We start from the raw sequence: 15,750 nt of genomic DNA, 5'->3' as shown, positions 1-15,750 counted from the left end.
TGGGTTGCTGGCCGGGTCTTCTTTTGGGGGAGTGCAAGAAGCAACTGATTGGTGTTTCTGTCACATTGATGTCTCTGTCTCTGTCTCTCTCTCTCTCTCTCTCTCCTCTCGTTCTCAAATCAGTAAACATATCCTTGGGTGAGGATTAAAAAAAGTGTGAAAATACTGAAGAGTTATAATATTAGAGCTCTAGACACATGATGTTCTGAAAGTTGCTAGTCGTTTTGTTTACCAGTATTATCATGTAAGTATATTAACATTTGGGGTTTGTAAAAAAGAGGGGAACAGGTAATTTGGGGGGAAAGCATCATTTTCTGTGCCCGCGGGATGTGGGATAGATATATCACTTCTCACCAAATGTGTTAGTCAGTTTTTGTTAGCAGTGTTGTGTAATGAGCATATTAGCTACAACACCTACATTGGCAGCCAGCAGTTGGCTTGTGAAATCTTTTAGAAAACAGAAATCTGGCAAGAATCGTTCCTGAGCAGTTGAAATTGCTTTTGTGGGAAAATTACGTGGAACAAATACAGTAGAAAAAATTTCTCCAAAAAGAAATGATTATACCCTTGAGAGCCACAAGAAAAGATGTTTTACCTGTGAACTGAGATATGACAGTGTAATTTTGTAGGGCTTTAGAGTTCTTTTTGTATTTTGACTTTTCATTTAAGTCTGTCATTTAAAGAACTTCAAGGTATATTTATGTTTGGTGAAAAAGTATAAATTTTTATGCTATAAAAATTAAATTCCTCTGTTTTAAGAATGATGAATTTCTTAAACTATAGTATTTACTATATTCTCATCTAAATTACCTTCCCCTTCTACTTCCAATTAAAACGTATCTTAAAACATAAAACATTTTTGAGGGTTCTTTAAAAAAAACCTTCAGCAGAAATAACAGGAAAATTTATATTTAAGCACAGTACTTGGCACTTGAAGTGTTCAATAAACTTTTATTGAATAAATTAATATATGCATGAATGAAAATATTCTGAATTTGGACTTCATACTCTGTGATTTGGGCACAGTCTGGCATCAGTGTATAAAGGCCCTCTGTTCAGCCTCCTTCCTGTGCCCAGTTTCCTCTCCCACCCCACAAGTACCCTCTCTAATATGTTTGCTATATATGTCCTTGATTCTATATGTACCTTTATAAAATACTTAGTGGTTTATTTTGTATATGTACCTTTAATCCCCAAATCCCTCATTATATCACACTATTATAGAATTTGGTTGTAGAATTCTCTCTGTAAAAATGCTATAGATCTAGCTCAGTTTTTACTTTTTTTCACTCATTACTGATTTAAGAGCTATGCATGTTTCTGGATGTACATTTAGCTAATTGGTCCTAACTACAGAATAGTATTCCATGGTGTGCATCCATTCCCATAGTGACGGATGCCTAGGCTACCATAAACAGTGCTTCCAATAAACAGTCTTGTATGTGTCTGTTATGGACATGTTTGAGAATTTCTTTGTGATACAGACTCAAGGGTGGCATTGTGCCATAATAAGTATTGTCAGACTGTTGAGTAAGTTTCCATCCCATTCGCATTGTATTCCCCACCATCCCAACACCTGGTATTGTGCACATTTCTAACTTTTGCCATTTAATGATGTCTCATCTTAATGTATATTTTCTGACTAGTGAGTTTGAGCATTTCTCCATATTCTAGTTAGCTGTTTCCTTTCTGTGAAGTAAGAATGAAACAATAAACATAGCTGTTTTTTTAAAGCTGGAGGAACTTTTGGTAATGCATTATATTTTGTAAGATATTAATGTATTTTCTCAAACTTCAAAAGGGAAGATCATACATTATGTAGAAGCTTAAAGTATTTTCTTCCTGATTCCAAAAAACAATGAAAAAACATAATTTTTAAGCATTCAACTTGAAAGCTATAAAGTATGCTACAGTTAAACCACCTGGCTAATCTAGTCTGATAGTCTTTATTTATGTTGAAAATTGAGAGCAAATGTTTATCAGAATAGATTTGGTCAGAAGGTGCTTAGCACATTAAATTTTTAAAAATCACCCCTGGACAAAAATCAATAGTAGATTATAATGATCCAGTTGTTTCCCCCTGTTTATAGTGTTCTAGATGTCAGAAAACTGAGTAAATTGCAGGAAACACCTCTGCTTGCCTAGATCATGGAGAACCCATCACTCAAAACTACAGACTTAACACTCATTGACTCTTAAGAGATAGTATTAAATATGATAAACAAGTACCATATTATACTCCCAGTTTTTCTGTGAAAGGGCCATAGAAAACAGAGATGTGAAGTATTTGAGGATAGAGAAAATCGTATTTCCTAATTGAGATACCACTTCTTGGGGTCTAAGAGAAAGCAGGGCAGCAGTTGTTCCAGATTTGTACATGAATCCCACTACTATTTGCTCAGTCTTCAGGAAAGGATGAGTAACTGACTGAAAAGGCTTTTTTCCTTGTTTCAATAGATTCATAGTACTTGTGCTTTCCTTTCCTGAGGAAGCAATACAGTTTTTGAAGTGTTTTCATTTCTGACTAAAATGTGATGCAATCAGTTTGTTCTGTTGACTTTCGATTAGTATCTGCTTGACTGAGTGAAGAAGAAAATTTAATTGGTGACATGACCAACATAATCATAAACCATGAACTTTTCCCAATAATATATGTAAAATTTTTTTTCATTTTTCTCTTTTTGTTGGTGTTGTGGTTGTTATTTTTTGTGGTTATGATAGAGTATCTATCAGCAAAACATTTTTTCCTGCTCTTAATTTTTTTAAAGTTACACTTTATCCTAAGATACAGTTTTCTAAATGCCTTGATGTTGCTCTGCCTTGAAAATTTATTTTTCTCTCATTATGCTCTTATTTCCTCAGAAATCTTGCTTGACAAATCTTATTTTTAGATGTGATTTTAAACTTCGTTTTAAGCCTTTCACGGGTCTTTAAAATTTAGTATTTATCAATGCTAAGCCTAGCTATGTATAGCATAAAAAGTATACTGCCTGCTCTTCCCCTCCCCAGCATTCTGCCTTCCCAGGTACCTCCATTTTCTACCCTTTGAGCTGTTTCTTTTGATAGTTAATGACATTTTGCTAAACAGTGGGCTTAGATTGCTATTTTAAAAAATCTGTACAGGTTGTTTTCTGGACCTGCACAGATATTGTCCAGGGATCTATCTACCTTCCTGTATATTCTAGGTACATACCTTCACCTCTCTATGTTGGGATCCCATGTTTCTTGGACCTCATAGCTTCCTCCTTTATTGTTTACACTTTAATTAAGCAAGTCCTCCATAAAGTTCCAAAGAAAAAGGTGCATGGGATAGAAATTTGTTTGTGAATCTGCATGTATGAATATGTCTTCATTTTCTCTTATGCTTGATTTATAGTTTTCTTGCGTATAGAATTTTAGATTGGACAATATTTTTTCTGAGATTGCAAGCATTGCTCTATTGCCTTCTTGCTTCTGTTATTGCTAACGAGAGTCTGATGGTATTCTGAGTCTTGATTTTTTTTCCCCCTTCTTAGTTACTTTTAGGACCTTATCTTTGTCCCTGATGATGATCAGACTCACTGTGGGCCTTGTTTTATCTCTGGTGCCAGGCACACTAAGGGCTTCAGTTTGGAAACAGATTTTTTTATTTCTGGGATTTTCTTGAATTCTTAAATTCAAACCAAATTCCCTCTTCTTCCCCAGTTTTCCTATTCTTTCTCTCTGGAACTCTTATTATTTGTATTTGGAACTTATGAACTGATGGGTCTTTTAATTTTCCTGACTTTTCTAGTTCTCACCTTTTTGTTTTGTTCTCCTTTTTAGGAGGTGTCTTGAACTTTCATCTTCAGACTCTTCTAATAAATTTTATATATCTTCTTTCCTGTTTCGTTTCCTATTTTTGTTTTGTGGATGAAATAGCTTTCCTCTGAGTATGTGCGTTATAATTTTAAAAAATTTCTTCAGCCTCCTGCACCATCTCCGTTTCCTTGAAATACCTTTACTTAATCATTTGCTTTGGTCTTTCATTTAGGGAATTTCCTTAAATGTATAGCCTTGGCTATCTTACTCATATTCCACAGTGAACCATGGAAAAACTGAAAGCTGAATTTGCCACAATGGGGGCTTCTGAAAGTAAACTGGTGGTCTTCATTATAAGGTAACTAGCCATGGACCCAACTTTTGGGGGTTGGGGTGGAAAGTACCTCTGGCAGTCAGTATTTGTAGGTGTTTTGCTCTTGGCCAGGTTCTTCCCCAGAGAATGCCCCAGTAATTGGCTTACACACCTGGCTGCAGCATTTGGGAAGCTGAGTGGAGAAAGAGCTGGGGATATTTATGTTTGAGGTTTCCATTAATCCTCATCTTTTTATACTGGTAGGGCTGCCCCTAGTTATGCCCAAGTCCAGAGCCTCTTTAGTTTCCAGAGAGCAAACTTCCTTTCTGCTGACCAGTGGATACTTGGAGTTAAGGTGGGAATCTTGGGGTGGAACTTTCACCCTGTTCTCTTTTTTTCAGGCCAGCCTGCAGTCTCCACTTTCTGAGGCACTCTGAACTTTTCCGGTTTATCTCAGCACAACTCAGTTTGCTTTGGGCCCTTAACATGCTCAAGTTTTGCTTTCTTTGCTCTGCTAAGTCAAATAGCTTACCCATCTGCTTTTCAGCTTCCAAAAACTTTGTCATAGTTGTTTCCTGTTCCTTGTCCGTGTGTATTTTATGTTTTTAATGCCATTTAGTGGCGTTATGGAGAGCAAAGGTAAAAGCAGGTGCTCAGTGTTTCATGGAAAATTCAAGCTTATTTCTTTAATTCTTTGTTTCAACACAAGACTTAATAGATGGATTGCTTATAGCAGGAATTTTCACCCGATCTGCCGTAGCACACTGGTGTGCCACAAGAATTTTTAAAATATGAAATAGCTGACTGTTTAGTCAGGGACATGGACCTCGTTTCCCATAGATTGTTAAATTAAAAAAATGACGACAGCCAATATAACAATAGTTGTCTGGTGTGAATGAATCAAAATTATACCTATTTTTTGTCAGGTTGGCAAAGAATATATTTTTGGTGTGCCACAGAATTTTAGAAATTAGTTTATGTGTGCCATGTGATGAAAAAAGTTAAAAATTGCTGGCTTATAGCAATTGCAAAATTTTGCTACGGTGGCAGAATTGTACAAGACATAAATTCATTTGGATTTTGCTTTCCTCATAGATTAATGCCTAACCTATAGCTTGCCATAAGAGAATGAGATCTGAATGACTTTGGGAAGTTTATAGATAAGATAACAGAAACTTAGGTTATTAGTCACTTAATGCTCCTTTTGCAGATGTGGATGTTTCAGCTGAGAAGTGGCTTACCTGGGCTCACTCATGTATTTAGAACTGAACCGAGTCTCTTCTCCACTGTTCTTTTCCTTGTCCAGTATGGTTCTAGTTCCCATTAAAGTAACTGGAAATAGGAACCCTTTATCCATTGCTCGTGTCACCCAAATATCCTGTTAATTTAGTGTAGGTTTTAGGTTTCGGTCATGGAATTTTTAAATGTTTTCCTTCCTGTTACTATTTGGAGATGTCGCTTTACCTTGGTGAACTTTAAAACTTGACAAAAAGTGTCTTACTATTTAAAGATGTTTCTTTCTTGAAGAATTTGTATCCAGCATTTAAAAGGTTTCTTTTTTCCTCCTACTGCTCCCTTCTCAGTAGGTTCCAAAAGTTCTCTGTGGGGGAGGGCAGAAACTCTCTCCTGAATATAATTATAACAGGTAAAACAAATTAGTATGGCTGTTAAAATTTTTAAATACTGTGGAAAAAGGAGGCAGGTGTTGTAAAAATGTCAACAGGTTTCTTTGGAGAAATCATGGACTGCTTGCTTTACCGATTTTTAAATTCTCAATTTTTCCCTTCTAAGACGCCTTCCTGAATTTTACCCTATGCTACATAAACCTTTTGTCTTATTTCTCCTTCCCTCCTATAGTTTGTACTTCGTACAGTTTGCCCCAGAACACCACTAAATTCTACGCTGACCGAGAATTCTTTGGTGTTTTTCATTTATATGTAAAATCGATGGTGTAGAAACCCTATTTGATACTGGTAAATAAAACCACTTAGATTTGTGGAGTACCATCTTTGACTGAGGCACTGGGTTCCTCTGTAGGTGCTAACATCTTTTCGGGTAATATTAGCTCTTTGACACATTCCTGAGGTTGGTATAAATCCACCTTCTCTTTAGTCACTGTTACGAGGCAATTAAAAGAATAGGCTTGGCCCCTTTCTGTGTGTCCCATGGGTGGCTGGTAATAACAGCTGGGAGCAGAGCAGGGAAAACCTGCTGCTTGGAAACTAAGGGGTCTACTGTTCCCTTATCTGCAAGCAAACATATTGGAAGAGAAGCCCTCTGAGAGTCCTTATAACCTTCAGATTTCATGACCATAAAGAGAGCCTCCCAGTGAACCAATGACACCCCTTATAACAACTGACCAACAAAGAAAAGTAATGTGTATTGGGGTTGAATGGAATCCAATGGAAATTTTTTTATGACTAAGCTGAGCTGTTGCAGACATAATCTGAAATAACCTTAGAACACTTAGAATGATAGAGCTTTATGTTTTTTCCTCTCTCTCTCATCTAAGCTTAAACGGCACATGATTTCTCATTATACTTTGCAAATGTATTTTTAATTTTTTCTAATTTTTATTTTTTATTGTGAAGTATGATATGTGTGAAATACATTTAAAAACAAACATACATTTTAAAGACTAGTATTAAAATAAAAGCTAGGGAAACAAGTCTACAAGTGTGAAAGCTCTCCGCGTGATCCGCTCTCATGCCCCGTCTCAGGTTAACCACTGTCCTGGCTGTTACCAAGAAAGTTAGGGTTTTGCATCCTAACTTATGTTGTAAATTCTAAACTTGAAAGCAAAATAGCTCAATGATTAAATGCCTTCAGTCTTTTTACATGTATATTTTATTTATTTATTGAGGCATAATTGCCATATAACATAATATTTGTTTCAGGTATACAACATAATGATTCAGTGTTTGTATATATTATGAAATGATCACCACAATAAACCTAGTTAATGTCTGCCACCATACATATGTAAAAAAACCTTTTTTATTATGATGAGACCTTCTAAGAGTTCCTCTCCTAGCAACTTTCAAATATGCAGTACATTATTGTTTACAAAAGTTACCATGCTGTACATTAGATCCCCAGGACTTATTTATTTTATAACCAAAAATTTGTACCTTTTGACCCTCTTCACCCATTTCACCTTTCACCCTCACCCCCACCTCTGGCCACCACCAATCTGCTGTTCTCTGTATCTGTGAGCTTGTGTATGTTTTTCTTTTGTTTTGGTTTGGGTTTGTTTTATTTTTTTTAGATTCCATATACACGTGAAATCACCCAGTATTTGTCTTTCTCTTACCTGTTTCACCTAACATAATGCCCTTAAGTTCATTCTTACTGTCACAAATGGCAAGATTTGATTTTATTTTTTTCATGGCTGAGGAGAGAGAGAGGGAGAGAGAGAGAGAGAGTGTGTGTGTGTGTGTGTTTGTGTGTGTGTGTTTGTGTGTGCGCGCGCACGTGTGTTTATCTCACATTTTCTTCATTAATTCATTTAGGAAGGGGACACATAGGTTGTTTCCATATCTGGGATATTTTAAATAATGCTGCAGTGAACATGGGGGTTCATATGTCTTTTGAGCTAGTGTTTTTGTTTCCTTTGGATATATTTTCAGAAATGGAATTGCTGGATTGTATTGTAGTTCTATTTTTAATTTTTTGAGGAGCCTCCATACCATTTTCCATAGTGGCTGTACCAACTTACATTCCCGTCAACAGTGGTTTAAGGGCTCCCTTTTCTCCACATCCTGGGCAACATGTATGTTATTTTTTACGGAGGGTAGTACTAGGAAAATAGTAAGTAACATTTATTGAGCATTTAATTCATGCCATTTCTCCTTTTTTTTTCTTTACTTTCTTTTCCATTACCATTTAGTCCTCTTATACTCCCCTTCTCCCAGCAGTCACCACACTGTGGTCCATGTCCATGAGTTCTTTTTCCTTTTTGCTCAGTCCCACCACCTCCTAACCTCCCTCCACCCACTAGCCGTCATCTGTTCTCCATCTATGAGTCTGTCTTTGTTTCGCTTGTTAGTTCAATTTGTTCATTAGATTCCACATATGAGTGGAATCGTGGTATTTGCCTTTCTCTGACTGGCTTATTTCACTGAGCATAACGTTCTCCAGGGCCATCCAAACTGTTGCAAAGGGTAAAATTTTTTTTTTATGGCTGAGTAGAATTCCACCGTGTAAATATCCTGTAAGTTGTTTTATCCACTCATCTGTTGGTGAACACTTGGGCTACTTGCATATCTAGGCAATTGTAAATAATGCTGCAACAAACATAGGGGTGCTTATGTTCTTTGGAAGTAGTGTTTTGGGTTCCTTCGGATATAGTCCCAGAAGTGGGATCACTCGGTCAAAAGGTAGATCCAGTTTTACTTTTTTGAGGTATCGCCATACTTGCTTTCCGTAGGGACTGTAGCAGTCTGCATCCCCACCAACAGTGCAAAAGGGTACCCCTTTCTCCGCGTCCTTGCCAGCACTGGTTGTTTGCCATTTATTCTTCTGAGCAAGTTATACGTACTAACTCCCTAACAACTGTATGAGTTAGTTGAGGAAATTGAGGCATGGAGCTAGGAATTTGGTCCCACTGGGATTCTAATTCAGCCAATCTGGCTTCTAAACCTGCTCTTTTAATTACTATACCTAACTAGGATATTGTTAAGATCTGCATTTATTTTGCATATTTGAATACTCTAACCAGATAACAGTGTAGCCATCAAGTTCTATATTGTTTCTGCTGGGACCATTTTGTTGGAAAGTTCTCCAGGCTTTTAGATCTCATTGCTTCGCACAGATAATATAGTCCATCAATTTATTGAGTTCTTATTATAGCTTTGATCCATTTCAGAGCCCTTCTAAATACTAGTTTTTTAATGGAATTTTCAGGGAAAACCAATAATATCACTTGTAGTATAGTGAATAGTGATATGTAGGTTAGAGTTAACTTTAATTTTTAAAAGAGCTGTGGTTATAGGAGGCAGTTTGCTAATATATTTTAAAATTCTTATTTAAAATATTTTCAGGTTTGTAAGGCAAGTAATTTTGACATTTCTTTAAATATGATCTTTAGGAGTTATTTATAAAACAGTTATTAACTCTAGTGAGTTAATGTTTCCTTTGCAGTGTTTTCTCTGAAAACAACCAGATGTAGTATGTCTTTATGTTTAAATTTTAAAGTTAGAAACTATTTCTTTAGGGGGACTCTAAATTTACAGCTCAGTAACTTTTCAAATAAGGCAGGTAAAGTGTCTCAGGATATTGCTAACTGCCAAGTTTTACCATGGCGCAAAACTTAACTAAACATCATGTTTTTTGTCACTGATTACTGGAATTGTGCTAACTCAAAGCAATTATTTTGGGTCTAGACTCTGCTGTTTTCTTGCTGTGTGATCCTGTGCTATTCATTTAATAACCAACTTGAGTATCCATTCTTCATTCGTAAAGTGCCACTGACACTTCATTGTGAGAATTAACTGACACAGCATGGTATCTAGTAGGAGTAAAATAAATGTTTATAAATGCCCTCTTCCAAGAAAAATTGCCACACTGCTGACAAAATCGTTGTACAGTATTTAGAATTGTGCTTGGTAATGATAGAATTAATGTTTTAAAAATGGTTTGAAAATATGCTGGCAGACTGAACTCTACCAATTAATAAAATTATATGTGGGGAGTATAAAAAAGCAGGATTAGATTTAAGCACAGTGATGAAATAGCAACTCTGGTGTACGCTGTATGGAAAGTCATTTTGTGGCTAACACTGTGGCTCTACAAACTAAATGCGATTTGGTATTGCTTTTGTTTGCATATATTTATCTTGGATGATTGGGGAGAATGAAAGTATATTATGCTATTGCTTTTAGGTCATTTTATTTTTTTTGTGAGAAGAATTCCCAATCTGGCTAAGATCTTATGCCTTTTAATCCTTATTAAGTGGTTAGTTAAGGCCAGGATGTTATTTAGCTAAAATAAGGACCCAGATACAAAAAACATTTTAGGATTCCCAAGCTGTACCTGAATGATCAGGCTCTTTTATCCCAGCATGCCCCTCAACCTCCTGGAATGTTCAAATATCCATGCCTCTTCTCACCAGAATAATGATCTCAAGTCTTTTCTCTCTTTGATAGCAAGAAAAGAATAGCTAACCCATGTGCAGCTCTTGTCAGTTTACAATGCACTTATGCACACATTTTCTTACTTCATTTTCACAGCACCCTTGAAAGGGAGTAAGAGTTGATGTTTTATCCATTTATAGGTAAAGATGTAGAGATCCAGACATTAGTGAGTTGCTCAAGGTCACACTGCTTAAACCCAAGACTTCTGATTAATCTAAGGCTTTTTTACTCTCCCATGTTCTTATGCTCCTTATAAATTAACAGTCCCATTTAATCTCTTATTAGACATGAAAGTCAATCAACAAGGCAGGTGGATTCCTAAAGCCTTTTTGACCTAACCACTGCATAAACATTTAGGGAAGAAATTTTTTTTCCTTTGTAAATATTTATTTATTTTTACAGAGAGAGGAAGGGAGGGGGAAAGAGAGGGAGAGAAACATCAATGTGTGGTTGCCTTTTGCACGCTCCTTACTGGGGACCTGGCCTGCAACCCAGGCATGTGCCCTGACTGGAAATTGAACTGGTGACTCTTTGGTTTGCAGGCCAGCTCTCAATCCACTGAGCCACACCAGCCAGGGTGGGAAGAAAGTTTCTAATGTGGGCCTTGGCTCTCTTTCACTCGGGACTCTGGATCTCTTACACATCAGTGTATTGATCCCAATTGTTATTTAAGAAGGCCAAGACAGTGGGAGAGCTTTGTTCTGATACAAAAATGTATCTGTGAAAAGATGGTAAAAATTACAATCTACAGTGGTAATGCCCTGTGAAGTTTTCAATTTAAAAGACATTATAAATGTTAGAAAAGCATATGACCTAAGAAGTAAACTTTGCAATGAACTTAAATTTATGTATTTATTTGTTTTTAAAGCTGCTTGTTTTAATAAAAAAACGAGAACATATTAACAACCATATATGAATGCCAGATGATTAAAGCAAAACAAAGAAGCGATGCGCACCGCAGCTAGGAAAGCAAACTCTTTGCCTTAAGAGAAATGTGGCGGGGGTGGGGGGGGGCAGGGTGTGTACCAGCACGTGCGCATGTGGGGATTTTTCAGGAAAGCCATTCCATTCCAGTCTGGAAAAATAAAAGCACAGACCATTTCTACTGACTGGCATTGTTTCACCAGAAATAAACAGAGTAGTTTAGGGTATTTTTTAAAAACAACAACAGTTGTACTCATTAAAAAGCCTTTTCATTGAAAGAAAAAAACCTGTCTGTATACAGTGAGAATATAACCCAATAAAATAACTATTTTAGTTCTTTTCAGAGTTGATTTACTTTCTATAGGCCTTATGCTTACTCACAGGTTAGATTTTTATTTACCCAATTTTCTTCATTATAAGGATCTCCTAGGACACCTATTAAATGTGAATGCCTGGGTCCCATTTCCGATGTCCAGGAAAGCTGACCAGCTGACAGGTGCTGGTGACTTCCACGGTCAGCAGAAGCACTCCATTCAGGAACTGGTCTGAAGTATTCTGCTTTGCCCACTCCTACCCACCCATCCTGGTATATGTTTTGAGGAAAAAAACTGCAAAGGCCCTCTAATACTATTGGTTTTTCTTTGAGCATCAAAAGAGTTTGTCCCTAGAAACACACATGAACAAATTGAATTTCTTTGTGAAATGGATCAGGATTGAGGAAACACTGAGTTTAGGTTGGCTTCTACCTGAAACAGTACGGGGACCTCCAACAAATCCCTTAACTTTGCTGGGCCTCAGTTTTCTCTTACAGAAAGAAAAAGTGGGTCGTGTCTGTCTTACAGACCAGATTTCTCCCTTGGTACAAAATTCCTGCCTAGTCATGATAAATTTAAACTTAAAAGAAGGGGTCCTCTATCAGTGGTTCATCAAACAACAATATAAAAACAATGGGACACAAAAAGGAATGAGAAACAATCTTTGTCCTCAGGAAGCCCACAATCCAGGTTGTCATTTCATGTATACTATGTAACAGCTTCATAAACCCATGCTTAATGGTGGGGCAAAAAACAAAAGTAACAGTTTATAAGAAATCAATCCAAGGTGGCTCACTTGGTTGAGTGTCGTCACATGCATCCAAAGGCTGTGGGTTCAATCCCTGGTCAGGGCACATAAGTAGGTTGTGGGTTTCATCTCTGGTTGGGGTGCATACGAGAGACAACCGATTGGTGTTTCTCTTTCACATCAATGTTTCTTCTCTCCCTCTCCCTCCCTTCTATTCTCTCTAGAAATAAATAAGCATATCCTCAGATGAGGTTTAAAAGAAAGAGAGAGGGAGGGAGAGAAGAGAGAGAGGAAGAAAAGGAAGGGAGGAAATAATTTATTTGGCAAGTGAACTTAGATTTTACCACTAGATTATTGTTAACCATGGTCAGAGGGTGTAAATGCAAGCTTAGCACCCTTAGTGTTTCACAGAGAACCATAAATATGTCTGTGCAGAGGTCCTGAATTTGAAATTATTATTCAGAGCTGTTAATGGGTAAAATTCATGGCAAACTAATAATTTAGAATCTTAGAACAGTAAAGTCAGCAGATCTTGAGTCTTGTTTATGCTCTCAATGCCTGCACTGAAATGTAAAATGTTATGTTTCTTTTGCATTATTAATTACTTCAAGTGTTACTAAAGTTAAAAAGATAAAGGATCATCAGCTATGTGCCAGGCAGTATACCAGCATTTTACCAGCATTCTCATTTAATCCTTACACCAGTGGTATGTTGTAGATGAGAAAACAGACTTAAGGAAGTTAAGTAACTTGCATAAGGTCTGTGCAAGAAAGTGAATACCATGATGATAATTGGTCTCTGTTAGTATCTCCATCTTGCCTTGCGTGATACCAGAAAGCCAGAGAGATCCGCAAGTTTCATTAATATATTAACTTGAATATGCTTGTTGGGGGTCTTATTTCAAAGACTATTGCAGGGGTGTCCAACCTGCGGCCGTGGGCTACGTGCAGACCAGGATGGTTGTGAATGCATCCCAAAACAAAATCGTAAATTTACTTAAAACATTATGAGATTCTTTTGTGATTATGTGTCACGATGTATTTAATGAGTGGCCCAAGAGAACTCTTCTTCCAGTGCGGGCCAGAGATGCCAAAAGATTGGACACCCCAAGGATATTATCTACATTTTGTTTGTTTCTATGTATTCTGTAATTTCCCTTCTCCCATTCAAAAGTATATTGCAGTAGTTTAAATGATAAAGTGGGGTCTAGCTGGAAAATATTTGAATGTGTGGAGTCTTATTAATAGTAAGCTGATTTATTATAGTTTCCCATTTTTGAAGACCACCATCATAATTATTGAAGTCTTTATTCTTTAAATTAATAGCCATTTCATAGGGCTTTTAAGCCTGCCTGAACTCCATGTGATTAAATATCCTAGGAGCTGTTTAGAATAGAACGATTATTGTGGTCCGCTTTTTGGAGAGATCCAAGCATTAAATTAAAGTAATTTGGATTTAGCCCTGGCCGGGTGGCTCACTTGGTTGGAGTGTTGTCCCACACTCCAGAAGGTTGCAGGTGATACCTGGTCAGGGCACCTATGGGAGGCAACCAATGATGTTTATCTTGCACATCAATGTTTTCCTCTTTCTCTCCCTCACTCTCTGAAATCAATGAATATATCCTCAAGTGAGGATTAAGAAATAACATAAAATAACTTGGATTTACATGTGATTAAGTTAACTTCTAATTTTTTGGCATTCATATATTGCAAGTAGGATTATTTGGATAGGAAAGAGGGAAATTTTGTGGATATAAAAACCCCATCCACATAATGTTGGCTTAGCCTCCTGGATATGGTTACCTCAGATCTGCACCCTGGAAGGTGTGGAAATGGTAAGCTCTTTCTAAAAATATTTGTGTATTTCCAGAGTTTTATCTTCTAGCAGTTGCTTCTGCCTCCTAGACCCCCATTTTCTTACCTTGCACCTCTGATGTGCACTGTGGTGCACTCAAGTGTGAAACTGGGTTCTTCCTCTGATTTTTAAAAAGACCCTAATTCATACAGGACGTTTGTGGGTTTGGTGCACTTAACTGAAGGAAGGAGACAAAATAAAGGTGGGGTGAGCCTTACAGTGCATTAATGCAACTTCCCTAGTAAAGCATCCCCATTGTCAAAATGTTTTTGGGCCTCTCTTGGCCTGAAAACTTCACCCCATCTAATCCCAGCTTTGCTCCATTATACTGACTCATTTCTTCCTTTCACTCTCCTCATCATTCTTTTCTCTGTTCCTTTCAGTGATAAAATAACAATTTCTTTCCCTTGTCTAAGGCAGAGCAATTTCTCTCTTTTGACACCCATTCTTGGGTCTTGACAGCCATTCTTGCAGGGATTCATTCACCTCAAGGGACTGGATGTGAGAGGTCGGGTGACCCATATTGAGGGAATCTATTTTGACAAAGAAAGTTCCTTCTAAGAGGAATTCTTGTATTTGTTACAGGATGACAAAATAGGCTGACAGTGTACTAATTTGAAGCTTTTTGAGTCCTGCTTTCTCAACAAAGTGTCAGGAACCAAAAAAATGATTATATATGTAATCTTTCCAAATCATATGCTCTAGATATCTTTGACTAAACTAATGTCCTTGTGTATAGAATGTATGCTGCTTTTAAAAAAGCAAGCTGCTTCCCTAAAAGGCACTAACCCACCTAACACAAAGGGGTCACCTCATGGCATCTTTCATTATTATATATTTCACTTATGCACAAATAATTTTAGCTTTTGATACACAAGAATGTTAATATGAATTGGTTTTTGTTTTTCTGATAGTTTGGGGTTATATGTAAAGACAGCGTATAATTTTTAAAACCTAAAGCAAATGCAGAAGTGTGGTTTTCAGGACATAAACCGTTACTTCCATTTATGGATTCGCCTATTCATAAGTGATTGAATCTTTGATTGCCCTTAGCTGAAAAAAGATCACAGCCTTTTCTCACTCTTCTGCATTAATTTTGAGTACTTGGATGGAGTTCATCAAATTCTATTGTAATATACTGATCCTTTTTTTGAATTTATAAATAAAATTCATGAAATTGCTTTTCTCTTTCCAACCTTACAGATTGTTTTTCTCCATAGGTAATAGAGAAGAGGAAACCTAATCCATGACTGTGGAATAATATGGATGAAGATGGAAAAAAACTTGTTTAATGGGTAAGGAATAAAATTATAATAAAAATATATTAATGAAAACTATTTATAATAGCATATGTATGGTCAATCTGTAATAGGTGTCCAAGGTTGGGATACTATTAGTGTGAGTGATCAGTCTCTATTTTTATCTTATCTCCATTCTGAACTTTTACCACTTTCTTCCTTCTCATTGTTGAGAATTTTTCAGTATTGTGAGAGTTAAGTGAGAATTCATTTAAGAGGGGTCATAGCCCTATTTGTGTGTTAGGTAGAAACAAATGGAATTCCACAGAAAGCCCACAAAAGATGTGACTAAATTTATGATATTATAAAAGTTGTTTAATTACACAAGTCCATACACTCTCCTTGTCAATAGTTTAAACATGCATAACCAAAGCCCTCTCTCTAC

The 15,750-nt window shown here is 36.7% G+C and overlaps 1 protein-coding gene across 1 annotated transcript in view; it reads left to right on the top strand.

Annotated features, from left to right (window-relative positions):
• Positions 1–15,336, top strand: part of MED20 (mediator complex subunit 20) — a 43,134-nt gene extending 27,798 nt beyond the window's left edge. The window contains exon 4 of the mRNA XM_054569358.1: positions 15,288–15,336. Within this exon, the coding sequence (XP_054425333.1) occupies positions 15,288–15,317 (30 nt within the window). The 3' untranslated portion in view covers positions 15,318–15,336. The remainder of the gene's footprint in view (positions 1–15,287) is intronic.
• The last annotated feature ends 414 nt before the right edge of the window (positions 15,337–15,750 follow it).

The sequence above is a fragment of the Pteronotus mesoamericanus genome, unplaced genomic scaffold (assembly GCF_021234165.1).
Source record: "Pteronotus mesoamericanus isolate MK-2021 breed Mesoamerican mustached bat unplaced genomic scaffold, CSHL_Meso_final contig_20, whole genome shotgun sequence".
In the NCBI taxonomy this organism is placed as follows: Eukaryota; Metazoa; Chordata; class Mammalia; order Chiroptera; family Mormoopidae; genus Pteronotus; species Pteronotus mesoamericanus.
This window is presented reverse-complemented; position numbering and strand designations above follow the sequence as displayed.